Source organism: Sander lucioperca, chromosome 21 (genome assembly GCF_008315115.2).
Source record: "Sander lucioperca isolate FBNREF2018 chromosome 21, SLUC_FBN_1.2, whole genome shotgun sequence".
In the NCBI taxonomy this organism is placed as follows: Eukaryota; Metazoa; Chordata; class Actinopteri; order Perciformes; family Percidae; genus Sander; species Sander lucioperca.
Window position 1 is genome coordinate 6,837,473 of NC_050193.1, and position 24,611 is coordinate 6,862,083.

The 24,611-nt window shown below is 41.8% G+C and overlaps 1 protein-coding gene across 4 annotated transcripts in view; it reads left to right on the forward strand.

Annotated features, from left to right (window-relative positions):
- brd4 (bromodomain containing 4) overlaps nt 1–24,322 on the forward strand; it is a 41,030-nt gene extending 16,708 nt beyond the window's left edge. For 2 of the 4 annotated variants that reach the window (XM_035997090.1, XM_035997088.1), the window contains exons 2-19: nt 11,845–12,241; nt 13,000–13,137; nt 13,231–13,366; nt 13,467–13,807; nt 13,976–14,359; nt 14,465–14,593; nt 15,154–15,384; nt 15,477–15,712; nt 15,938–16,269; nt 16,399–16,494; nt 16,582–16,977; nt 17,695–18,603; nt 18,721–18,827; nt 18,922–19,072; nt 19,191–19,318; nt 19,485–19,693; nt 21,275–21,539; nt 21,792–24,322. In XM_035997090.1, coding sequence (XP_035852983.1) covers nt 12,014–12,241; nt 13,000–13,137; nt 13,231–13,366; nt 13,467–13,807; nt 13,976–14,359; nt 14,465–14,593; nt 15,154–15,384; nt 15,477–15,712; nt 15,938–16,269; nt 16,399–16,494; nt 16,582–16,977; nt 17,695–18,603; nt 18,721–18,827; nt 18,922–19,072; nt 19,191–19,318; nt 19,485–19,693; nt 21,275–21,539; nt 21,792–21,860 — 4,485 coding nt within the window. In that variant the 5' untranslated portion in view covers nt 11,845–12,013 and the 3' untranslated portion in view covers nt 21,861–24,322. Of the gene's footprint in view, nt 1–11,844; nt 12,242–12,999; nt 13,138–13,230; nt 13,367–13,466; nt 13,808–13,975; nt 14,360–14,464; nt 14,594–15,153; nt 15,385–15,476; nt 15,713–15,937; nt 16,270–16,398; nt 16,495–16,581; nt 16,978–17,694; nt 18,604–18,720; nt 18,828–18,921; nt 19,073–19,190; nt 19,319–19,484; nt 19,694–21,274; nt 21,540–21,791 lie in introns of those variants that run through there. The other 2 variants (XM_031312488.2, XM_035997089.1) reach the window with 2 other exon arrangements.
- The last annotated feature ends 289 nt before the right edge of the window (nt 24,323–24,611 follow it).

Here is a 24,611-nt window from a genome sequence, read left to right on the forward strand (position 1 = left end):
TACCTACTTCATGACAGTAATCTTTCAGTACTACATAGACCAACAAAAACATTTTGTTAAACATAAATTAAATGTAAAGGCCATTACAAAACCCATACGATATTAATATATTATCCTTTGAGTGTAACACTGCTTTTATCAAGTTAAAATTTTTGTCAATTCACTGTCTCAGGCTAAGCATACTCACACGAGCCAGTTCAGTTTTTCAGCAGATAATGACCTTTTCCTGTATTTACCTCATTGGTGTACTTCAGAAGAAAGTGTCCATCATTTTTACATTCAGACCTATTCTTGAATCACTCTACTTATTGGAACTTAATAAACTCAGAACTCCGCTGAGTTCATAAAACAAATACTACCCTCACATTCCTCATCTACTAACCAATCTAGAGGGGAAAAAATAGACTTTAAGACATGAGTGCAGAGAGGCCAATGAATAAAAGCATCAATGGAATCAATACATTGGTGTGTAAAGGCCCTGACACACCAAGACCGACTGTCAGCCTAGTTTGTGCGGTGTGTCCCGCACCGTTGCCAAGCGTCTGCCTTTTTTCAGGCCGGCGTCGTCAGCCGTCAGCTGAACAGCCAATTTATCTGATTGGCGAGGTGAGGAAGACAAACCGGGGACTGTGACAGGCACACACAAGGCTCCTTTCATTTTTCATCTCATCTGATCAATCCAATACACATAAGAGTGTCAAAACTGGTCAAAAATGATGTTTGAATGTTTCTTCTAAAAAAAACACGTTTAAACGATTGAAATATCTATTTTTGCACATTATGTCCACAAGATGGCAAACGTACAACGAGATATACATAACTACATGTGTAGGCATATTTATTCCAATTATAATAACATGTCTTTTAAAAGATCTCTACATACCTACATATTACATTATATATATTATATTATTATATTAAACTGACGTTAATATCCAATACCGTGATATTTTGTAAAAAAAAAAATACCCGTAATAGATCTCTCTCTCTCTCTCTCTCTCTCTCTCTCTCTCTCTCTCTCTCTCTCTCTCTCTCTCTCTCTCTCTCTCTCTCTCTCTGCACCGCTAAACAATAAGCCCCCTAGCAAGCAAGCTAGCTTACCAGCCAGCCTCTAAATTAGTAAAATGTAAGAACTTAATGTTTAATTCACATGCGCTTGTCAAATCGAAGGAAAGCACATTGCTATTGCCAGATAAGTGACAATTTTGTTTGGCTAATTTTCTGTAACCAGTATGATGAAGGCATGTTGGGTGGGTGAAATTAGCAAGCTAACGAGCCAGTAGCTCCCACTGTAGGGAGACTACTCACAGAGAGAAGAACTGACAGACGGGGAGAGGGACAGTCCGGTTAGCCATCTCCCAGTGTCCGCTGTGTTCCCGAAGCAGAGGGACTGTAGGCTCTGTTCGGTTCTGCCGCTGATCGAGCAAACGCTGTTTGTTGTGGGTTATCATAGCAACGTAATCCGGTTTCCCTTGTTGAATGACGAATAGATTACCGCCGCCTGCTGGTATGAAGAGTTATTTCCTCTCACGTAGGCGCAGAATGTACGTGGTACTTGGCCGTCGGCTGTAGTCTCTGCGATGTGTTCCAGTGCTAATTTTTGTCCAAGACAAAGGCGATTAGAGGCGACGCCGCAGTTGGCCGTCGTCGTCACTAGTCTCCGGCCGTCGGCTTGGTGTGTCAGGACCTTAATGGCAGAGTGGCATTAGAGCGGAGCTGCTCCCTAGAGAACAGTTAAAGCTGGTTTTATGAGTGAGTGAAAAGGCTGGTGCATAGGCAGAGAGTGGTGTTCTTGGCCTTGTCAATGTGGTCCCATTAATTATTTATTCCTTGCAATTTTCAAAATTTTTTAGGCCTACATTTTTGCCTAAAATCGCTCCCCCGCCCCATACATGAATGATTAATATTTTACTTTCATAGGGAATGCACATCTTGCTATTATGTTTTCCTCCTGCACACAGGACCAGATTTCCTGGTGTGAGATGTGAATCCCCCACCCCAGTAACCAGTTACGACTTCCTCCCCAGAAAACATTCCACAGCAGTCTGCAGTGATGTATGTCCAGGTCAAAGGTCAACTGTTATGCCAGAGCTGAGAGCAATGTAGGACATACAGCAACTGGAAGTGGACCTCTTAACTGACCTCTGTTGGGGGCTTTTGCAGACTTGATTAGTCTTGCATGCCAACATTGCTCTTAAACCAGGACAGCACGTCATTTGAGTGGTTTATACTAATTTATCATATAGACTGGTTGAATAGGATGTCACTATTGAGATTGACATCAAATATTACTGAAGATTAAAATGAAAACAAAAATCATTATCATGTTTACAAAGAAGGTCTCCAGCACACCTCTGTCCAAGTAAACATGCAGTAACTCACATACAGCCCTGTGAGAGCTGTCATTGTCGGCGACAGTATCCAGCAAAAACTGTCCACACTGACATTCATTGCAGCAGAATAATTCGGTTCCTGAAGGCACTAGGGCTGCCACCTCTTAGTCGATTAGTCGACTAATTGGTCGTTTTGGTCTTAGTCGACTAAGATTTCTTTAGTTGATGAGTCATTTTTTATGCTTATTCATGCTTAATTACTCATTTCCAAGAAACTTATGAGCACATTTTTGGTAAACACAAGATTTAAAGTGGTGCTTTTGCAGGATTAATTGTGGAGAAACTCAGTTTTACTGATGGTTAATTAACTACATTTATATTGTGCTTTTCTAGTCTTAATCACCTCTCAAAGAGCACAGCTCTGTCGATTACATCAACTAATCGATTAATCGACAAAATCATATAAGTGTTAGTCGACTAAGAATTTCTTTAGTCGAGGACAGCCCTAGAAGGCACCACCACTTGGTGTTTTCCCCCTCGGCAGCTCCGATTCTGGGGTGTACGATTCAGAAAATGTCACGATTCGATTCTGATTTTTAGGCTCACGATTAGATCAGTATCGATTTTCGATTCAAAAACGATTCTTGATTCAAAAAACGATTCACAGTATGTAAATGTAGTTACTTTTCCCATGTGATTGCGGTAGAACTACAATTTAAAAGAAAAGAAACGCAACAAATTCAATGTAGTTTGATATTACTTTATATGTCTTCATACAAAAACTTTTGCAACTAAAAATTGCAAAAGTGCAAAGCTTTGGCCAGCTTTCAAATACATTTAATTCAAGTATAAAACTGTTAAATAAAAAGAGCTTTTACATTTAGCTATAAAGTGCTGTACTCAGATCAAACAAAAAATACTGCTGAATATGGTTTAAGGAGTACTTCAGCTACCAGGTTGACTGTTGAAATGTGAACTCGACTGGGCACATTGAACTTCCTAAAATTGCGTGCGTGCGTGTGTGTGTGGCCAGTTCATAGTCCACAACTGGCTGGAATCTGTACATTCTTTTGCAGAAACAGAAGCTGGTCTACGTGTTTTGGAGTGAGCATGCTGCGCTGTGCAGTTAACGATGTCTCCGGCAGTTGAGAACACTCTCTGACGGTGGAAGTTTAGAGGATTGAAAGAGTGCGTTGGTTGACTGGCACGGTTAGGCCTGTCACAATATACAGTAAATCAATTAATCGCATGATAAATAAAAATGAGCCGATAATTTTGAAATAGAAATTATCGCGGTCGGAAACATTTCCATTTTATTTATTGTTTTTGGTTGTTTTGTTCATTTATTGTGGATAATTAAAATGTCTTCCAGTTCCAGTGTTAAATATTCTTTAGAAATAAAAGTGTATTGATCTTTGGAAAGGTGTACCTGCATTATTATGCCATTATGATTTTATTAGATGAAAATGGTCTCAGAACGACAATATTATCGTTTATTGCAATAATATTTGGGACAATTTATCGTCCAGCAAAATTTGTTATTGTGACAGGCCTAGGCACGGTACTTTAGGTTGTTGTTCGTCCACGTCTTTAATGTTAATCTCCGGGTGATGCCGTACCATGTGAGTTCTCAAGTTTGTGGTGTTTCCAAAATACTTAACTTTCGCTTTGCAAAGCCTGCATATAGCATGATTCCTATCAAGTTCTGTGTTCTCCTCGAGGTTATAAAAGCCGAAATGTGTCCAAACTCTCGCCTTCAATGAGGATGGAGCGGGTTGAATAATTCTTTCTGTGAGGCTTGCCATTGTTTGCACCGACTAAACTGCCTCCGCTGCACTCGTTCTTCTTCTGATTATGACGAGTGCCCAGGCGAATTCTATGAATCGATTTTGAATCTGTAGAGCTTGAATCTCGATTCGAATTTGAATCGATTTTTTTGCACACCCTTACTTCCTAACCCATCCCAAGGGAGCAGTGGGCAGCCATTTACAGCGCCCGGGGACCAACTGCAGATCGGAGCCAGTGCCTTGATCAAGGGTACTAACTGGAGAACCTAATCTACATGTTTTTGATGGCGGGGGAAACCGGAGCATCCGGAGGAAACCCACGCAGACATGGGGAGAACATGCAAACTCCACGCAGAAAGGCATCCTCTCGCTGATGGAATTATAAGTGGTGATACGCAGTACATTGGCGAAGAAAATGCTGCGTAGTAAAAGGCCGATAAGGAGTTAGCTTTAGCCTTGCCCTTAGCTCTCCACCTTTCCCAGTCTTTGTTTACAATCTCAACCCGGCCTGCGACCACTCCTGTCGGCTGAGCCGGCTTGATAGCTCCCGTCAGTGTTGTAGTACTCATTTTTACTCTGTCTTGTCTTTGTCTCAGACAAACAGGACTCAGAATTTGATATCACTAAAATGCCTGTTCATTCTCTAATTTAGTTGCATATTTACATCAATGTTAGCGGAACTGCTCCCTCACTTGGGTGAGAGAGGTAGAGAGAAGAGAGTAGAGACCGCTTCTAGGAGAAGAAAAAAAACATACAGGCTGCTTCGCCTGGCCATAGGCACACTGCATGTTACTTTGAGCGTACTCATTTTTTTATTTTCATTTTTTTAAAGATTAGTTTTTGGGCTTTTCCGCCTTTACTCGATAGGACAGCTAGGTGAAAAAGGGGAGAGAGAGGGGGAAGACATGCAGGAAATCGTCACAGGTCGGACTCAAACCCTGGACCTCTGCGTCGAGGCATAAGCCTCTCAGTATCTGTGCGCCTGCTCTACCCACTGAACCAACCTGGCCACACGAGCGTGCTCATTTTGAGTTTGAATACACAGGTGCAGATCAAATAACTTTTTTACCTAGTCAATGTAAGTTTAACATGAATAAATGTTACCTTTTGTCTTAGATTTGCCTTTGCGTGTATACATTATTGCAGTCAGTTGATAAAATTGTTTCAGATATGAAAAATCCATAATCTTACACTATACTCTGCTTTCATGCCATAATTTGCGAATCCACCTTTATTAACGCACAGTGGACTAGAGTAGAGTTGTATTATTATTTTGTTTATCCCTATATTTGAACATGTACAGTATTTAATGTCTTAGATTTTCATTTAGTTATTTTTTTAACTTTTGATTTTCTGTTTACACAACTTGAATTAGCATTGTTGGAGGGAGCATAAGACCCAAGATATTCAGTGACAATGAGTGCTTCTGTAATTGTTGTGCATCTGACAATAAATAACTTTAATTACTGTAGATCCTGATTAGCTGAGATTAGCAGCCCCATACTGTACTGAATCGAGATCGGTTTTGAATCGGGAAAATTTGAATCAAATCGTGACCCCAAGAATTGGAATTGAATGAGATACCAAAAGATTCACAGCCCTAGTGACGTCACTGATGTACGGAAGTAGAGCAGATTTTGCAGCTGAGGCTGGGGGGGGGGCAAGGTGGAGGGTGGGGGTGTGGCCTTGACCAACTGCCATGCTTTGCTCGTTTGAAAGCCATGATGTCTCTCTCTTTCTCATGGGTGGGCCAAATTCTCTGGGCGGGCAAAGCAGAGAAAGGGGAGGTAACCTTGCTCCTTATGATGTCATAAGGAGCAGATTCCAGATCGGCCCATCTGAGCTTTCATTTTCTCAAAGGAAGAGCAGGATACCCAGAGCTTGGTTTACATCTATCGCCATTTCTAGCCACTGGGGGACCATAGGCAGGCTGGTGGAACTCACATTAATGTTAAAAAACCTCATAAAGTGAAATTTTCATGAGTCCCAGGCTCAACAGGTTCCCTTTCCCAATATTATTTTAAACATCTGTTAAAACAAAAACAACCATTACTTCAACCTAGTTCATGTTTGTTCGGTTTCTGGCTGGTCAGGTGCAAAAGACAAATGCATCACAAACCAAACCACTGTATTGTAATCATTTAGTATCATTCTTAATCTTTCTTAAAATGCAGTCGAAATGCAAACAAATGCACCAAAGAAGCTTTTAGCTCTTGAGTTTGTTCCTAATGATTAGGCTTCTTCCTCCCTGGAACTGTTTGGGTGAAAGGTTCAAAATGACATGTATGCCTGCAGTAGACTATTCATTGCAACATGATTCACTTATAGTTGTGAAGCTATGCAAGGGCTATGCCTTGAAAAACTGCAACAGCTACATTTGACAGAAAACAATAGAGTAGGCTGTATACTTACTGTATTGGTGAACAGTTGTTTGACTCCAGCATTTATAAATCACCAGCAAAATGATGCAATGTACAGTTGTGTCGTCATACAAAAATGTAACAATGGTAAGAGGTCAACTGCCTGTTGCCTCTAACGCTATCTGTCATCACCTGTTTTTTGTTTCAGTGAGGTATAACTAGGGTTGGGTACCGAAACGCGGTGCCAATAGGGCACCGGTTCCGACCTAAACGGTAGTAACGAGACCAAATAAGAACGAAAATTTCGGTGCCTGACTTTACACTACACTCAACAGCAGGTAACGTTAGCCTACCTTTAGCTAGCAGCTGAATTAAACACGGTTAAAATGCTGACAGCTAACGTTAAACAGTGTAAAGTGTGACTGTATTTCAACACCGGGACGCAACAGTCTGCTCTGCAGCGCAGCAGATGCCGACGTCGGAAAAACACAGACGGTGCGTTCACTGAAACTGGTAACCTACAGCCTCGTGGTGCATTCAAAGTTACTGTAAAATACCCTTTTCCCATCTGGTGGTTGTTTCTGTCATTCAACAGCAATTTACTGGTGAAATAAGTTATTGTTTATTATAAGTTATAGTTATTACATTACTATTAAATCATTTAATTTTGACCATATGGCCGTAGTAATAAACAAGTTGTTCTTAAATGTCGCCGACTGTTGTTTAGTACCCTTCTTTTTTTTCTTCTTTTTTTTTAACTTTCTTAAAGTATCGGTTCAGGCACCGTTTTAAAAGTACCGCTTTAGCACCGGTATTGGAAAAAAACCAAACGATACCCAACCCTAGGTATAACTCAGTATTTCTGTTAGGATTGAGACGGAAATCGATATGGCTTATTAGAAAACATTAATGGAAACCTTTTGCATATCATTAGGATTTCTGAAGAGCAAATAGAGAATGGAAGGTGTTTCTCTCAAGAGTGTCTTTCAAAACTGGTATTTGTTAAGCTAGCAGGCCAACATTAAGAATATATCATTGTAGTCACACATGCTCTTGATGAAGTTACCATGTTGCAAGGTGATTGAAGTATGTGACCTGATAGCTAAAACGTGTCTCCCTTTGCATGACAGGCAATGTGGGATTGTCTTGCACCGTTTTTTAGAAAGACTTTGTGTGCATGAAAGATGGAAACAAAAACAAAGTGTTAAACAAACTACTATCAGCGGCACCGCAAGATAGACTGAAGGGAAGTCTGACTAATTGGAAAGCCAGTGAGTCATTTGGGAGTATTTGTACTACAAATGGCTGCATCCTACAGGAGGAGCTGTTTATGCTCTCATTTATTGCATCTGTCTCTGTTTTCCCAGAAGTATGTTTACACTTCGTTGATGCAGTTGTGTTATGTCAATGACGGTCGCTCTGAGTGTGCTTGTCGCTGTATTTGTGTGTGTCTTATGATGAGACTTTGATTCAGTTGCACAAAACCCTCAACATTTTCCCTCCAACTTGTACCATTCAGTCACTATCTTTCCAGATTTTGTACACAACTGTAGCAATGATAAGGGGTTTGCATTCTAGAAGATTACAACCTCCCAATGGAGACATAAAATTAAGAGATGCACTGATCGATCGCTGGTGATCGGAATCGCCGATTTTCAGCTTGATTGGCCATGACCAGTTACCAGCCGATCAGTCTCAGATATAGCTCATTCTGTGCTGGTCACATTTACAGGCATATGCCGCACAATGGTTTCGTTGGACGCACAGCGACACAGACAGTAACCGATTATTGTCAGAGCCACACAAACAGTGTTGCCGTCTTGACGACTTTCTCACTGGATAGAATAGAACGACTTTTCAGCGACTTTATTTCTAAAAAGCGACTAGCGACATATTTAGACCATCAGGGAAAAAATATGTTCAACTATATTTCTCAGCTGATACGATGTGTAGAATTTTTATTTGGCCGATGTCAATACCAATGCCGATGTTTGTTGTTTTCTTGGGCCAGGTAAACAAATCAATCTCATAAAAAATATTGAACCATATTCATCACACTAACTGTGAATGAGCAGAAATTCCCCACCATTAGCGAGTGTACCTGAAGGCACCATGGAGTCCTGTCGGATCCCACATGCTTCGTTGTTTGTTTAAATAACTCACTCATGGGGAAGGCAAAATGTTGCCACACGGTGACTTCAGGAAAGCAGGAGGATTTTCTGTTTCTCCCTCATCTCAGACTTAAGCAGTGGCCATGGTGTCTGGAATAGTCAACTGCAGGCTACCGCTGAGCTAACGTTACCCTGTGTCTTTAGCTGCATGCTACCAGCCGGTGAGCTAACGCTGTCCGTGGGGAATTTACCTTCTCGAATGATGTGGTTAACGTGGGCTGAGTCGGTCTGTGCTCTGTTGGCCTCCAGGTCATCTCTCCGTTATTTATTAGCTTTCAGGTAATCGTTGTACACTTGAAATGTCACCGGAACAATATTTTTGAAGCTGGGTAGGCTACTGTTGTATGAGTCAGTATGAGGCAGCGCAAAATACATAAACTACTACTGCAGAATAAGTACAAACCCCTTATAAGGAAGTATAAAAGATTTTTAATGAGGCTTAAAAAAGTTTTAAAGGACATTTGGATTTTTTAAGCCCAGCTCTGTCTTGGTGCTTGTAGAAAGAAACGTTCCTGCCAATGACATGTATGCATGGCAAGTTGGATAGACGTTTTGAGTTGCCTGCTTTGTAAATGTTTTAATATCTTTGACAACTAGTGATCAATTGTCATAGACCTGACAATGAAGGCTGGTGGAAATATCTCCTGCTGAAATGAATGTAGCTAAAGCTGTCTAGTGCAATATAACATAGCGCTGCATAAATTAGCCAGCAGCTAACGGCTTAATACCGCCAAAACACCACAGTAAATTTTAGCTTGCAAAAAACAAAACGAATATTCAAATCCCAAAATGGAATACCTAGCCATCGAACGAATATTTAAATATTTGAATATTCAGATCCAGCCCTAGACCCTGGAAGTCGTTAGACTAAGGCTGATTAGTCTAAATTTGTTTAATCTCTTTGTTAAGCCAATTTAGCAAAGCTTTGAAATATTACAGTATTTTTTCAGCAATCTTACCCAGCTTTAAAGTTTTGATGTATTGCACATTCGTGCCTTGGGACTAGACGAGTTCTGTGCTCATTTATTTTGGTCTTATTTTTGTTTGAGTTTTTTTTGCTTCCAGCCCTAAAAGTAGCATCTGTGTTAAACTGGTACTGTTTTATTTTGTGTGTTGTCATTCAACATAATGGTCAGTTAGTCAGATTCTCCACTGTGTTTGTGTGCCTCAGGGAGGCCAAGGCAGCGATCATGTGGTGTGCAAACTGCTTTCCTCTTCTCAGAAAGTGACTCAAGAACAGTGTGATTAGTCACTGATCTATAATGTGGTTTCTGTTTATCTTTAAGGCCCTGTTGTAGGGGGGGCCTCTATTTCTAATAGAGGTCTGAATACACAAACTTATGATCAGTGCTTTTTCCTAGAACATTGTGTGTTCCCCAGCTCCCCCAATTTTTAGTAAAATATTTGTTGATTATTATTTGGCCTTGTTTTTGTCTTAACAGCCTTTTGTGTGTATCTTGAATGTGATGTCCCTGACTGCCTGGAAGAGGACTTTATGTAGGACTGAACACTGCGTAGTGGAACACATGCCCCCCCCCAGCTGCCAGATGACGCTAACTCCCCCTCACCCTCCACCCCTTTCCGCCCACATCCCTAAACACTCCCAGGTCCTGAGACAGAGTAGGAAGACAAAGATTTACTAAAGCACACACACATGCATGAGCCACACCTAAACCTCTGAGTGCCTTTTAACGTTTTAAACTAATTAATATCAGTAGTAGGACGATATAAATTAAGTCATAATTAAATGCGTGTGGTTGTAACCTTTTGTGAACATTCAGTGTGTATTAAGTTTTAAGCAAAGTAGAAATGAAATTGATAAAACACATTCTGTTTTCTGTTGTCTGCCCTTTTACTTTTGAGTCCAATTTCTTGTTAGAGCACCTGGTAGCACACACGGTTTCCCATACTGCCAGCTCATTGCTGGGGGCACTATAACATAATCCAAGAGTGTATGCTAAAACAAAGTGAAAATGTACAGTGAATGTAATCATATGTGGTCTTTACTTGAGGAATTTCTCTTTTGTAGTGTTGTACAGAGCTGCGATGATAAGTCAATCGATTATTCGATCAACAGAATATTAATTGGCAACTTTTTTGGTATTTGATTAATTTTATAGGTCATTTATATTCAATCAAAAATGTCAAACATTCTCTGTATCCAGCTTCTCAAATATGGCTATTTGGTAGGCTACATTTTCTGTTTAAAAATGATTGTAAGCTGAATATATATGGGGTTTTGACTGGTTGGACAAAACAAGATATTTGATGATTTGAAGTGTGATGGGCACCTCACTATTTTCTGAGCGGAGGTAGAGCAGATTGTCCTTTAATCAAAAGGTCCTCCGGTCTGCATGTCAAAGTGTCCTTGAGCAAGACACTGAACCCCAGGTTGCTCCCGATGGGCAGCACCTTGCATGGCAGCTCTGCCACCGTCAGTGTATGAATGTGAGTGTGTGAATGAGAGAAAATTGTAAAGTGCTTTGTCTGGTAAGGTAGGAAGGCGCTATATAAATGCTGTCCATTTAACACTTTATAGACCATACAAATAGATAATTATCAGCTGATTAATCGATGATGGAAAAGATCAATGATCTTGTCAGTTTTACGCATGGTCAGTTCTGCGACACCAGTAGGAGTTAATAACATAGCACGAACTGCAGATTAATATACTTTGTTCACTAATTTGTAGTAGTGTTTAAACTGTTGACCAGAAAATTATTTGCAGTGTATCTTTTTATAAGCTTTTAACAGCCAGGCCAGCCCATCACAAATAAGTTATTTTTCCATGTCATGTGTCCTTCAGTTTATTAATTGATGCAAAATAAAGCCTTCATTGTCATGACCTTTTTACCACTGAAAGCAGTGTACTGAACTTGGAGTAAAATGTACATGGGAAACGTTAAATCATACCATTAAACATAGCTGGGACCGTGTTTGGAAGATGGAAGAAGAAAACACTAAATTCAATGTAGAACAATAAAACGGTGGTTAATGAATTGTATGCTAGTGCCTCTTGCAGTGCAATTACAATAAGCAAGATATTGGATGTCTACTTAACTCTGCGCTGATTAATGATTCCAATACAATTTTGTTAATGACTGTTACTGACAAAAAACAGGGACATTGTATTAAAGACTGTTTATAGATATGCTAATGACAGTATGTTTTGTTTTTTGTTTTTTCTCTCCAGAGAGTCCAGCGAGGAGTGCAATGGGATCAGCGGTGCTCTGTCAGTGGAGTCTGTGCCGGGGCCAAGACTGAACTGGTGTCCTGCCAACACCACTACCCCTGCCCCTGCCCCTGCCCCTGCAGCTCCAGCTCCTGCTCCGGGGCCCGAGCCCACGCCCAACCCTGTTAGAATGGGGGACGGCCTGGATGCAGCGCAGATGTCGGGCAGCAGCAGCAGCCAGGGGCAGGCCCAGCAAATGGGCAACCCCCCACCCCCAGAGTACATCAATCCCAACAGGCCAAAGCGCCAGACCAATCAGCTGCAGTACCTGCTCAAGGTGGTGGTGAAGGCCCTGTGGAAGCACCAGTTTGCCTGGCCCTTTCATATACCAGTGGATGCGATCAAACTTAACCTGCCTGTGAGTGCTACCTTTGTCTCTGTGTGTATGATGCCACATACCTCCACGTTCATGGACACATTAGGCATCCCATAATTGCCAGGTTGTTTGCGTCTACACACAGCAGCTGTACATTTATACGTTTCTTACAGGTTGATTTGTGATGATTTATGTTTATTACTGTGTGCAAAGCAACTAGGTCACCCCTCTCCTTTACTGTATGTGTACAGCATTGTTTTAGATATTAGGGCTCATTTTGGAAGAAATCAAATGAAAACATTAATTGTTGTTCAATGTAAAAACAATGTGAATGTATTTTTTATTTTATCGTTGCTGAGTTGATTGTTTTTATATCAGTGTGTGCACATCGATAGACCTAGCTTCGGACCAGAGAATATGTTATGCTTATTGATGAACACAATGAATGCCGGAGAGAGTGTGGAAAACTGACATGCTTTAAAAATGATCTTCTCTTAAACATCTTACAAACTTAATTTTACATCTTAATTAGGGATGTCAGATGGTATGCATCATGGATGAAATCTAAAATTATCCAAAACTTTAGTTGATTATAAAATTGACAACACACAACAAATGTATTGCTTAATTGCTGAAAAAATTGCAATGAGAGAGACGTTTTATTTTTTAATTGTAACATTATTTCTAAAGTTAACTTAAAATCAAATCACAGCACCTTCATTGTGCCGGTAGAGAATGTCACATTGTTAAAAAACTGTGTATTTCTACATTGTTGACGTACTTGTATGCAACCTTTTCAGGACTACTACACAATAATCAAAACTCCTATGGACATGGGAACAATCAAGAAAAGGCTTGAGAACAGTTACTACTGGAATGCCCAAGAATGTATCCAAGACTTCAACACAATGTTCACCAACTGCTACATATACAACAAGGTAACATAGTACACTGGAGCCATTGTTACCAAAAAGTGCCACAGATTGTGATATGCTTCCACTTTTGCTGAGAGTGTTTGTCTCTTCCTGCAGCCTGGAGATGACATAGTCTTAATGGCTGAAGCTCTAGAGAAGGTTTTCCTCCAAAGGGTCACAGAAATGCCTCAGGAAGAAACTGAGATTGTTGTGATGACAGGGAAAGGACGTGGCCGGGGCCGAAGAGACGGAGGTATGTGATTTACCGCTTTACAGTGTTTTTTTGCACATGTTCTTGGAGCTGGCCTCTGTGAGACAGGCTATTTATTTGAGTATCTTGTTCTCTCATCAAGGTCTGAACTTGAAACCAGGGCCCATCATTGATTCTTCGTCCTTGACTCCTCAAACACGTGGTCTGTCAAACCTCTCAGCAGCACCGCAGACCAGAGGACCAGTGCAGGGCCCGCCTTCACTACCTCCCCAGCCTTTGATGCAGGCCCTGCCGTCCCACGTGGCCCCAACATTACCCAGCCATGCGCCGCAGCTCGGAGCGCCCTACTCCCTGGGCCAATCAGACTGTGCTCCTCAAGTTCCCATCATGACTTCTGTGCCTCCCCCTGCTCAGACCTCCCTTCCCCCAGCATCCATCCAGAGCACTGCCCCCATGCTGCAGAACCCTATAACCATGACCAAAGTGAGTGTGATTGACACAGGGAAATAAGCTTGGGCAGGTGGGCAACGTGTTGAGCATGCTTGGGAGCAGTAAACAGATTTGGTTAAGTTTGGGCAACTCATTCTAATCACTTATTTCCTTGCCCTTTCGCACCATTTATCTGCTCTCTTTGTATTCACTTCTATCTAGCAAAGAAAGAGCCAGAAAAGGAAAGCTGACACTACAACGCCCACAGCAAATGACCAACTGAGTGAGTCTTCACCAGCAGAGTCCAAATCTGGGAAGACACTACCCAGGCGAGAGAGTACCCGGCCTACAAAACTGATAAAGAAGGATGCTCCTGACTCCCAGCATCACATAGGCATGGGGATGGGACTGAGTGGACCAAGTGGAGGTCATAGCCCCAAACCACAGGATCAGCTGGGATACTGCGCTAGTCTGGTTAGGGATATGCTGTCCAAGAAGCATGCTGCTTACGCCTGGCCATTCTACAAACCTGTTGATGTGGCTGCACTGGGACTACACGATTATCACGATATCATCAAATATCCAATGGACCTCAGCTCCATCAAGGTGTGTTGAAGACGGCATAGTTTATCAACGGTACCATAAGATATTGAATAGAGAGGATCTGTGGCATGGCAAGAAGTAATTAATGTCCTTGATGTGTTTTAATAGGCCAAGCTGGAGAATAGACAATACCGAGAACCACAGGAGTTTGCTGCTGACGTACGATTAATGTTTTCCAACTGCTACAAATATAATCCACCAGACCATGAGGTGGTAGCTATGGCACGCAAGCTACAGGTAAATATAGTCTAGCATGCAAACAATGGTGCTCAGGTAAAAAAGGGCAGGCATTCATCAATATAGACTTCAATTATATATAACCGTCAATACCATAATGTTTGTAATCCATGTTTTGTAGTTACCCTACATAATCTTGCAATGTATTTACTGAGAGAAAAGTGAGCAACAGTTAAGGCATGTCACTGTTTTGGACATTTGCTTGAAATGTTAAAGAAAGGAATTAAAATATGTTCACAGTAGAACACATACTTTTGCCAAGATGCTACCTGAGCACTCAGTCAATGTACTAACCCAATTGACTTACAAACTGAACAAACGGGTTCATGTTTATTACTATTTATCTGGAGGTGAAGCATATAACATGGTATTTGATGAATTTACAATATTTTGTTGAACCACAGAACTACTTGACCAGAGGCTTATTTTTGGCCATGTTTGCACAAGCCCAGTCGATCACATTCTGCCTTAATTTGTGCTGTTTGTTGGTGTTTTGAGTGTCTTCCCACAAACATGCACACCTGTTTTGCTTAGCTTGTTTGTTTCTTTTCATTTTATAGGATGTCTTTGAGATGCGCTTTGCCAAGATGCCAGATGAACCTGAGAGCAAGCCACTGGTTCCTGCCCCAGCTCCAACACTTCACCATCCTGCCCCTGTTAAGCCCCAGCCTCCTTTGGCCCATGTCGCCTCGTCTTCAGACAGCTCCAGTGACTCATCCTCCGAGTCTGAGTCATCCACAGATGACTCGGAAGAGGAGAGAGCCCAGAGGTTGGCAGAGCTCCAGGAACAGGTCAGTGACCAGAGTAGATTCAAGGTGGTGGCAAATTTGTTGTCAAGTCCTTGTTATCTTTTGTTGAGAACTGGTCTCTTTTCTTGACACAGTTGAAGGCTGTCCACGAGCAGCTGGCTGCCTTGTCCCAACCACAAGCCAGCAAACCAAAGAGAAAAGAGAAGGAAAAAGAAAAGAAGGAGAAGAAAAAAGAAAAGCATAAGAAGAAAGGAGGCATGTTGGGCCTTGTAGATGAGATCCAGGATGCTACACCTGTTCCGCAGGTCTCTAAGAAGACCAAGACCAGTAACAATAACAACAAAGAGGTCGTACCCAAGAAAAAACCCAGGTGAGTATTGTATAAACTTTCTCCATGTCAGGCAGTCATTTAGAGAATCTCCTTGATATTAGATGTTTCTTCAGCCATTTATTATGTCTTCACCTGTAGTTGTTAAAATGTATCTATTTCTTTAGTTGTAAAGCCTTTGAGCTGTGTTTCTAGAAAGTGAATGTCTAAATAAAGGCTAGTCAGTAGTACCTATTGATGAATTAAACATTTGTGTTTTGCCTCTAGTAAAAAGGAAGGGATGAAAAGCAATCACCCCTTCAACCTGCTGCCGGTTCCTAGCCTGGAAGAAGATTTGGGGGCAGCTGGGTCATCAGCTACAGGGGAAAAGTGCAAGCCTATGACGTATGAGGAGAAGAGGCAGCTAAGCCTGGACATCAACAAGCTTCCTGGTGACAAGCTCGGCCGTGTAGTGCATATCATCCAGTCCAGAGAGCCCTCGCTCAAAAACTCAAACCCTGATGAGATCGAGATTGACTTTGAGACGCTAAAGCCTTCCACTCTGCGCGAGCTGGAGAGATATGTGTCTTCCTGCCTCCGCAAGAAGAAAAAGGTTCCAGGTAAGTCACTCTAGGAAACCAGCAACCCAGCACACCTGAGTGTGTGATTTTCTAGTTTGTTTAGGCATGTGAAATTACTGAGTTGATGCTTTATTTGAAGTGCATGAACACATAGTTGTTGCTTTGCAGTTGAGAAGCCTGTGGAGTCAATGGCTACCTCCAAAAAGACTGGATCCTCTTCAGAGAGCAGCGGCTCCAGCACAGACAGCGAAGCTGAGGGGACAGGTGATTTACTGCAAATTTGACAATTTAAATGCCCATAATCACAAATGCTAAATTAAGTGTTACATCTTTATTTCCACTTATTTTCAGGAATAATAAAGCATCAGAATCATAAGAAGAAGGGCCAGTCTGTAAAGGAGGGGAAGAAGACACATCCGCATGTACACATTCAGAGTGGCCCTGCTCAGACTGGGCTTCATTCCCAAATTGCAGGCCTTCAGTCCAGCAGTCAGATGAAGCAGCAGCAGCATCAGCCATCTCCTGCAGGCTTCATTGCTCCCCCTGTAGCTGCTCTGGAGTCTTCCCAGTTACTGGAGACTAGCTTTGAGTCCCTGCCACCTTTCGGCCAGCCCCTTATGCATCTGTCCCACCACACAGGCAACTCCTCCTCACCCGCAGCTCCACACCTCAACGCTCATTCTGCCGGGCAAGTGTCCCCTGAGACCCACCCCTTCCTCAACCAGCATCCCGTCCTCACATCCCCAGGTAAGGCTGTATGCAGGCTGCTACACTTTCGACAGGTCCAATACTAATGGCTACTTAGATTTTCATTGTTTCTACAGGTGTAACTGCAATCCCTCCAAGAAAAATGTCTCTTACAAAGTCAACCAGTCCCCATTCAGTTTTTAAAATTGGCACACACCATGTCTACGTAAATAGTAAAATAAATAAAGGAACACTTGAGAGTGAAGTGATCAACCAGTATTAATGGTAAACCACACGTATCAAACTGTCAGTCTAATTTGATCTTTTTTACAACCACCAACTTTGCTTTTGAACTGAAGAGAGTAAGCAGATGGGATAACCTACAGTAATAACCCATTAATCTGACCTCATGCTTTGCTCTTAGAAGAACCCAAATCCTACCTCATTCTTAGAATAAACCCAACATGTATTACATGCATCATTAAACATGTAATAGGACTGCTGTGATGAGCACGGCTCTTTTAAAAAAAAAAAATTCCCTCACCATTTTTTGGAGTTCAGAAAACATGTAAATAAGCACTCATATCTTCTGCAGTAGTATCTGTAATACTGTGGGCTTATAATCATTGTCAGATTGCACATTACAGTGCTGAGCATTTTCATACATTACTGTGTTTATCAGTTACCACAAAATAACTAAAATGCATTTTTTGCAAATGTAACTAATTAATTATATGTTATGTTTCTTCTTCCTTTCCTGGAACTGTGCAACCTTAGCCTTGCACATTTCCATGCCTCAGCAGCCTTCTCGACCCAGTCACAAGGCAGCGCCTCTTCATCCCAAACCCCCCCAGCAGCAAACAGCCCCTCCTCAGCAGCAGCCAACCCTGCAGCAGCAACAACTGCCTCAGCAGCAACTCCAGCCCCAGTCAGCAGCACCACCACAGCACCAGCTTTCCTCCCAGATCCTCCACCCTCCTCAGCCCCTGCACCAGCGGCCCATGTCCCCTCCAACACTCACACCCCAGGGCTTGCTGTCTTCCCAGCCTCCCCAGATGCTGCTGGAGGATGATGAAGAGCCAGGGTCTACAACGCCTATGAACCAAGTACAATTATACCTGCAGCAGTTCCAGCAAGCCCGTCAGCCCCAGCAGTCCATGCAGTTGCTCCAGGCCCAGGCTCGGCAGCAACAGCAACAACAACAACAGCAGCAGCAGCAGCAGCAGCAGCAGCAGCAGCAGCAGCAGCAGCAGCAGCAGCAACAGCAGCAGCAACAACAACAACAACAACAACAACAACAACAACAACAACAACACCACCACCAACAACAACCAGGACAGATCTCTCTTCTGCAGTCTGTCCAGGGACAATCTCAACTCTCCTCTCAGACCACGCTGCCTCCTCCCCGGCTCCCTATTCAGTCCCAGGCTCAGCCAGCCCCATCACATCAGGCCCCGCCCCAACAGATTCCTCTACACCAGGCCCACCACATGCAGCACACTCTGCCACAGCAACAGCAGCCACAACAGCAACAACTGAACTACCAGCAGGGTCCTGGACTAGCTGGTCAGTCCCAGGGATCACAACACAAGGTGTCCATGCCCACCAACAAAGCACAGCAGCTCATCCAGCAACAGCAAGAGCAGCCCTCCCCTCGCCCAACCAAGGCTGACCCTTACAACGCAGGTGAGTCTGAGAAAATGAGACAAACGTTTATTGTGTAACTGGTTGTAGAAGCAAAAAAAACTGTTGCTGTAAAAATGTTGTTGGCTCAAGTTTTATGGCACTCCCTTCTGTTGACAGGTCACATGAGGGACAACCCATCCCCTCTCATGATGCATTCCCCACAACTTCCCCAGTATCCACCTGTGTCTCACCAGTCCCCACCTCACAACATGCAGCCCAAAAAGGTGAAAAACCGTTTTAGAAACCGTTAAGTGCAGGGCTAATGTTATGTCTCCACATGCCTGTGTCTGACTTTGACTCGGTTTGCTTGTGACGCAGCAGCGGGCCCCTGTGAGCCATGGTGGGGTAAAGGAGGAGAAACTTCCTCCATCACCAGTGATACGAGGAGAGCCATTTAACCCTGCAATGAGACCAGACCATCACAAACATCCTGATAACAAGCCTTCTCAACCAGGCCACAGCCAACAGAGTGAGTACCAAGACTTCTTGTTTTTCCTCTGGCTTTCTGTGGGTAATATTCACAAAAAGAAGAAGCTACACAAGATATTGAGACTATGCTTGTGTGTGCATGTACTTGTGTTGAGCAGATGTAAAGTCCATGGACAGCTTGCGACCTGTCATCCGCTCCTCCCAGTCCAGTGGACCGCCCTCCTCTCTGCAAGACAAGGATAAGTTTAAGCAGGAGTCCAAGGCGCCCATTGCCCCTAAAAAGGTACTCTGGCTCTGTAGCCAGGTGTAATAGTCACTTATTTAAATGATCTCATACACCCCTTTCAGTTCTTGAGAACGTATGAACTTTATGGTACAGCATCTTTCAAGATTTTTGATCATGATTGATAATCAATGTGGCTCTTCTTCCTGTCTCTCTGTGTGTGTTTTCTCAGGATGTGAAAGTGAAGAATATGGGCTCATGGGCCAGCCTGGCACAAAAGTCCACATCTACACCCTCATCTGCAGTGAAGTCATCAAGTGACAGTTTTGAGCAGTTCCGTCGTGCTGCCCGGGAGAAAGAGGAGAGGGAGAAAGCACTGAAGGCCCAAGCCGAGCAGGTGGAAAAAGACAGACTACGCAGGGAGCAGGACAAACTACGGTAAGGTCGTCCAGAGGAAGACTAAAGACAAAAATATACAGGGCTGCAATTTTTACCTCATGAGGGACCATAGTGTTTTGAGAAGATACACCTGTCTTAATTTTGATGTACATTTGCTCCACGAAGCTAGATAGAAGAGAAAATGAAAGTTAATAAGAATGTTGAACAAGCTATACTGTATGTCTTTGTAGGTTTACAGCAATCTAGGTCATAATAAGTTCTTAGAGCAGGAGCGACAAGACTTACTGTGTAGTTTTGAAAATGTGAAACCACTCATTTGAGAGGCCTTGTCACCACAACTGCCTTAAGAAACCAAATATTGTGTTGCTGAAACATCAACAATGTACAGATGTCAACATTTGAAACACAGCCCTTGTAATAACTTAAATACGAAAATGCACAGGTTGCAAATGAATTTGGGTGGACGGCCTGATGATAAATAAGACAGGAACAATGTGGCGATGTATTATGCCCTCTAGTGGCCATATTGTAGGATCACCACAGCCAATGGGAGTCGAGCGTAACCGAGGACTGCAGGAGGGGAACATTTGAAACCAGAAAAGATTACAATCAATTATATGTAAGGATGTTAGTGATTAACAGTTTAACCGTTAATCGACAATAGGACTTTTGGCCGATTTAATACTATCAGTTTAACAGTTAAAAACAATATTATTTATGAAACAAAAAATAAAAAGTTATTAAAAACGTTTTTGCATTGTAAAAGAAAAATAATCTATACAATATATTTCTTAACTGCTAGTTAACTTGATAGTGCAAACTAGCAAGTTGCATTTTAAGCTGCTCTTTTTTCTGCTAAACATAAAAAGAAAAAAAAAATCTAAATTGGCATCCCTAAATATATGCATCGGTTGTTGGGGCGTGATGTCGGTCCTCAACTGCTGGCATCAGAGAGTACATATGGGCATCTACTCTTGTTCAAGCCATTACTATTACATAGCCATTACACAGTAATCATTAAACCTCACAATAATAAACCTCATGTACAGTCCTTGGTCAAAAAAGCTGAGGCTTATTTTAACGCTTTATTTTAGAAATAGAAGATTTAAAAGTTTAAAGATTTTAAAGATTTGGCCACCAGATGTTTTACCTGTGTTGGGCTATTGAGAAATTTTAAGTTGCACTGGGAAAGATTTTAAAACTTGAGTAATATATACTGTACGTCTAAACATATCTAAATCAGGACTGCAAAATCAATATATACTCCATATATATGTATGATATACATGAATATGTATATTCCATTGCCGGTAACTTGACACACCATAGACTTTTACTATGGCTGGATAAAACAAAACTCACTTCCTCACCAGTGTTCAACCTTTTGCCTCTAACATTCCCCAAATTAAGAAACCAGCTTGCTGTTTCCTTTTGCCCAAACATCTCTCTACAGCTCCTTATCCATGTTTTGTATATCTTAAGTAAGTTATATAAGTAAGTTACATGAGTTATCTTGGTTTTCTGGCCTTGTAGTTTTATATAAAACCAGGTGTGAACCCCCGGCCTACAGCGATGTGAAAAGTATTTGTGGTGTGAATTTTTGGCCTGACTGTTTTCCAGGGGTCGAGATGAAGAGGACATCATGGAGCCAAGCAGAAGGGTGCATGAGGAGCCACGCAGGCGTCTAGAGCAGCAACACGTTCAAGCCCCTTCGCAACAGCAACAACAACAACAACAACAGCAACAGCAGCAGGAGCCCCAGCCAGCTGCCATTCAGCAGCCTCCTCAATCCCCCACACCGCCTCAGCCTGCCACACAGAACCCACTCGACCAACAGAGGGAGCTAGCACGCCGCCGAGAGCAGGAAAGGAGGAGGCGAGAAGCGGTGAGATAATTGTCTTTAGCACTCTTTAGTTTTATGGACCTTCATATGATGCTAATTGTAACATGTCATACAAAAGATGGTGAATTATCAAAGATGTGCACCATAGATTAATAGCTCAATTTGAACTCAAACAGAAGCAGTAACACATTATAATTGTATTTACATTACTAGCTGTTTTCCTGAAGTTTGAAGATGCACTCTCAGGAGTAATGAACGTAATGGAAATGCTTAGTTGTTCTTTTCTCTCTCCAGATGGCAGCAACTATTGACATGAACTTCCAAAGTGACTTAATGGCTATCTTTGAGGAGAATCTGTTTTGAGGAGAGGAGCAACTGAAACAAAACTGCAAAAAAAGGAGAAAAAAAACTTGGATAATGTAAACTTCCTCTAAAGAGAGAACTGGCGACCACGCACCACAGAGGGACATAGACTGTATGTAGATGTGATGGGCCCTCGGAGACCGAGTACAAATGCTGGACGGGCGGTCACAGCGCACTTTGCCCCTGTGGACGGAACACACGCAACACATGGGAATAGTCTCATTGTTTTGGATGTCATTTCCTGGGAATTTGGCATTACCTGCCTGATATCTCATAACAGGAGAAAGAGGACCCCTGTTGGCACAGTTGCCTTTGTCACTTGCTTCTTGTGCGTGGACCCAACATAAATTGCAAGAGTAAAGACAACTATGAAACTATGAAAATGCTCTGATAATGTACTGACAGACTGTGCAGAGGTGTTTTAAAACTGCCAGATGTCTGAGGTGGTAAAGAAGACTGGTCTTTTATGTTTTGTTTTGATTGTTGTAAGTGAACAAATTAAATGGTTGGGGTGGGGCGGGGGGGGGGGGCAACTTCCATACTGTAAATCATGTATATTTCTCAGCAGAGAAGGTACAGTTTGCCTTACACCTCTTTCCTAAACAGACCATTATGTTCTGTGGCCTGCACACATGGAAAAACCCAATAACATTTACAACCAGGAGTAGAAGCAGTGCAGAGCTTTTTTCATCATCTTAATATCTACTGTAAAGAAGTATTTTCTTATACTACAATAACTGTTTTATTTTGGATCTTTCTTTTTTTCTCTTTAGGTCTTTGAATCTCCATACTATCACACTCCACCACCTATGTCTATGCCAAACAACCCATTATCTTTTATGCTAAATTACTTGTCCTAAAACATGGTAGGTAGCTAGTGACAAAAAAAAAAACCCTGAATATATGCATTATCATAGTTCCATCACGTATTTATCAAAGACAGAATCAGTTGAAGTTTTAATCATGCCTTGTATTTTTCATTGAAAGCTACTTGTAAGCAGAAGAGGGGAAAGGTCCGGCCGTTTCTGAGCTTTATTTGGAATATGATTTCACTACAAGTGTCGCACCATTCTTTGTATTACACTTTGAGACATAATGTTGGAAATGTTGATATCATTGGCCTGTTCGCAACAGTCACACTACTGGATCAGTTAAAAAATGAGAAGGTGAGGAGCCCCTTGCTGTTCCCTCTGTGTGTGCTCTGATCTTGCCTAAAGAGTTTGACCACATGTCAACAGGCAGAGTGCTCTAGGCAGGAAGGGGCAGTACTCAGGGGAGTAAGACAGCCACTTACCACCTTTCTGTAGCTGTTACTTGAATCAGGTTTAGTCAAAATAGCTGAAGGGACTGGAAGGAGCTCCCACTTAGTTTAAATTCTAATTGACTGAGGGCACACTGTCAACAATACAAAATAAAAAGACAAACAAAAGTTAAGAAAACTCTGAAAAAAACTGTTTCGATTTATATCTTTGTTCTTGTTCGATAATAGTGGATGTGAGTTATAATTCTGTTCTTGGAGACATTGGACCGGGGGTGGGTTGAAATCGGAATGCATCTCGTCCTCTTCACTTGTCTCTTATGGTGTTTTTCTCCAGTGCCTGTATTGTATTGCAATTCTCGTTGGCTTATATTACACTTTGAGGGGGTTTAGAAAGGGGGCAGGTCAGGAATGGGTGGTGTAATATTTGAATGGGGAGGGAGATTTTTGAAAGAGTTTGTGTAAAAAAAAAAAAAATAACTAAAAAAATAACAAAAAAAAAGGACAAGACAGTGTTTTATATTTTACCCGTTGTCAATATTCGGGTTTTAAATTTAGTTTTAGTTGGACTTCTATGAGTGTACACATCTGACAGGTAATTTCTTATTTTGTTCAATCAGCAGATTTTAGGTAGATATGTTTCAGCGTTGCCACACGTCTGGTCTGTGAGTGTGACTGTGTATATGTGGACGGCTGTGTGACTGTGTGTGTTTTGTTTTTGTTCATTTTTTTTAAAAGTGTGTGGTGCAGGAGGCATGTTCCCCGATGTAGATGAGCATTCTATTGATGAGGAGAATAAACAGATAAGCAGTACTTCAGGAGAACTTGTTTCTGTGCTTAAGTCACCTTTTTAATTTCATTGAAGTCCACCATATATGAATATAGAATTTTTATCAGACTGGTTTTGAAAGGGTAAGAAAAAAACTTCATTCCTTTTTAGGCTTTTTTTTTCCTTTTCACAATAACTGTTGGACATAATGTGCCATGAGTTGTACAGAGAATGTGCTGACCCGCAGCTCAGCCCAGAGTTTGCTTTATTCAGGTATTTTATTTTGTGTTACATTTGTTCTGTTTTAGGGGTTTTGTTCAAACATCCTCAATTTATTGTTTGGTATGTGAGTGGTCTATTGAGGTCTCTGATTCAGTCTGTTATGATCATTGAATAAACTCATCTCTTTTATAGAAAATAAAAAAAACTAAATTCTGTCTCTTTTTTTATGTGAAATGCCTCTTGGAACTGGTATGGAGTTCACTCATTTTCATTGAACAGATTCACAATAAGGAGCTTTAATTTCATTATCTGGCCAGTTTTAGACATGCTAACTTGTGGCAGGAAGGAAAGTAACCAACTGCAGTTCAGTTCAGAAACAATGTTGCCAGCTACAGACAAACAGCGTAATAACTCCTGCAGTTTTGACACTAGTTTTTATGTTTTACACTAGTACTCCTGTTTGAATAATGTTAAATGATAATAATACTAATGGAACAACATG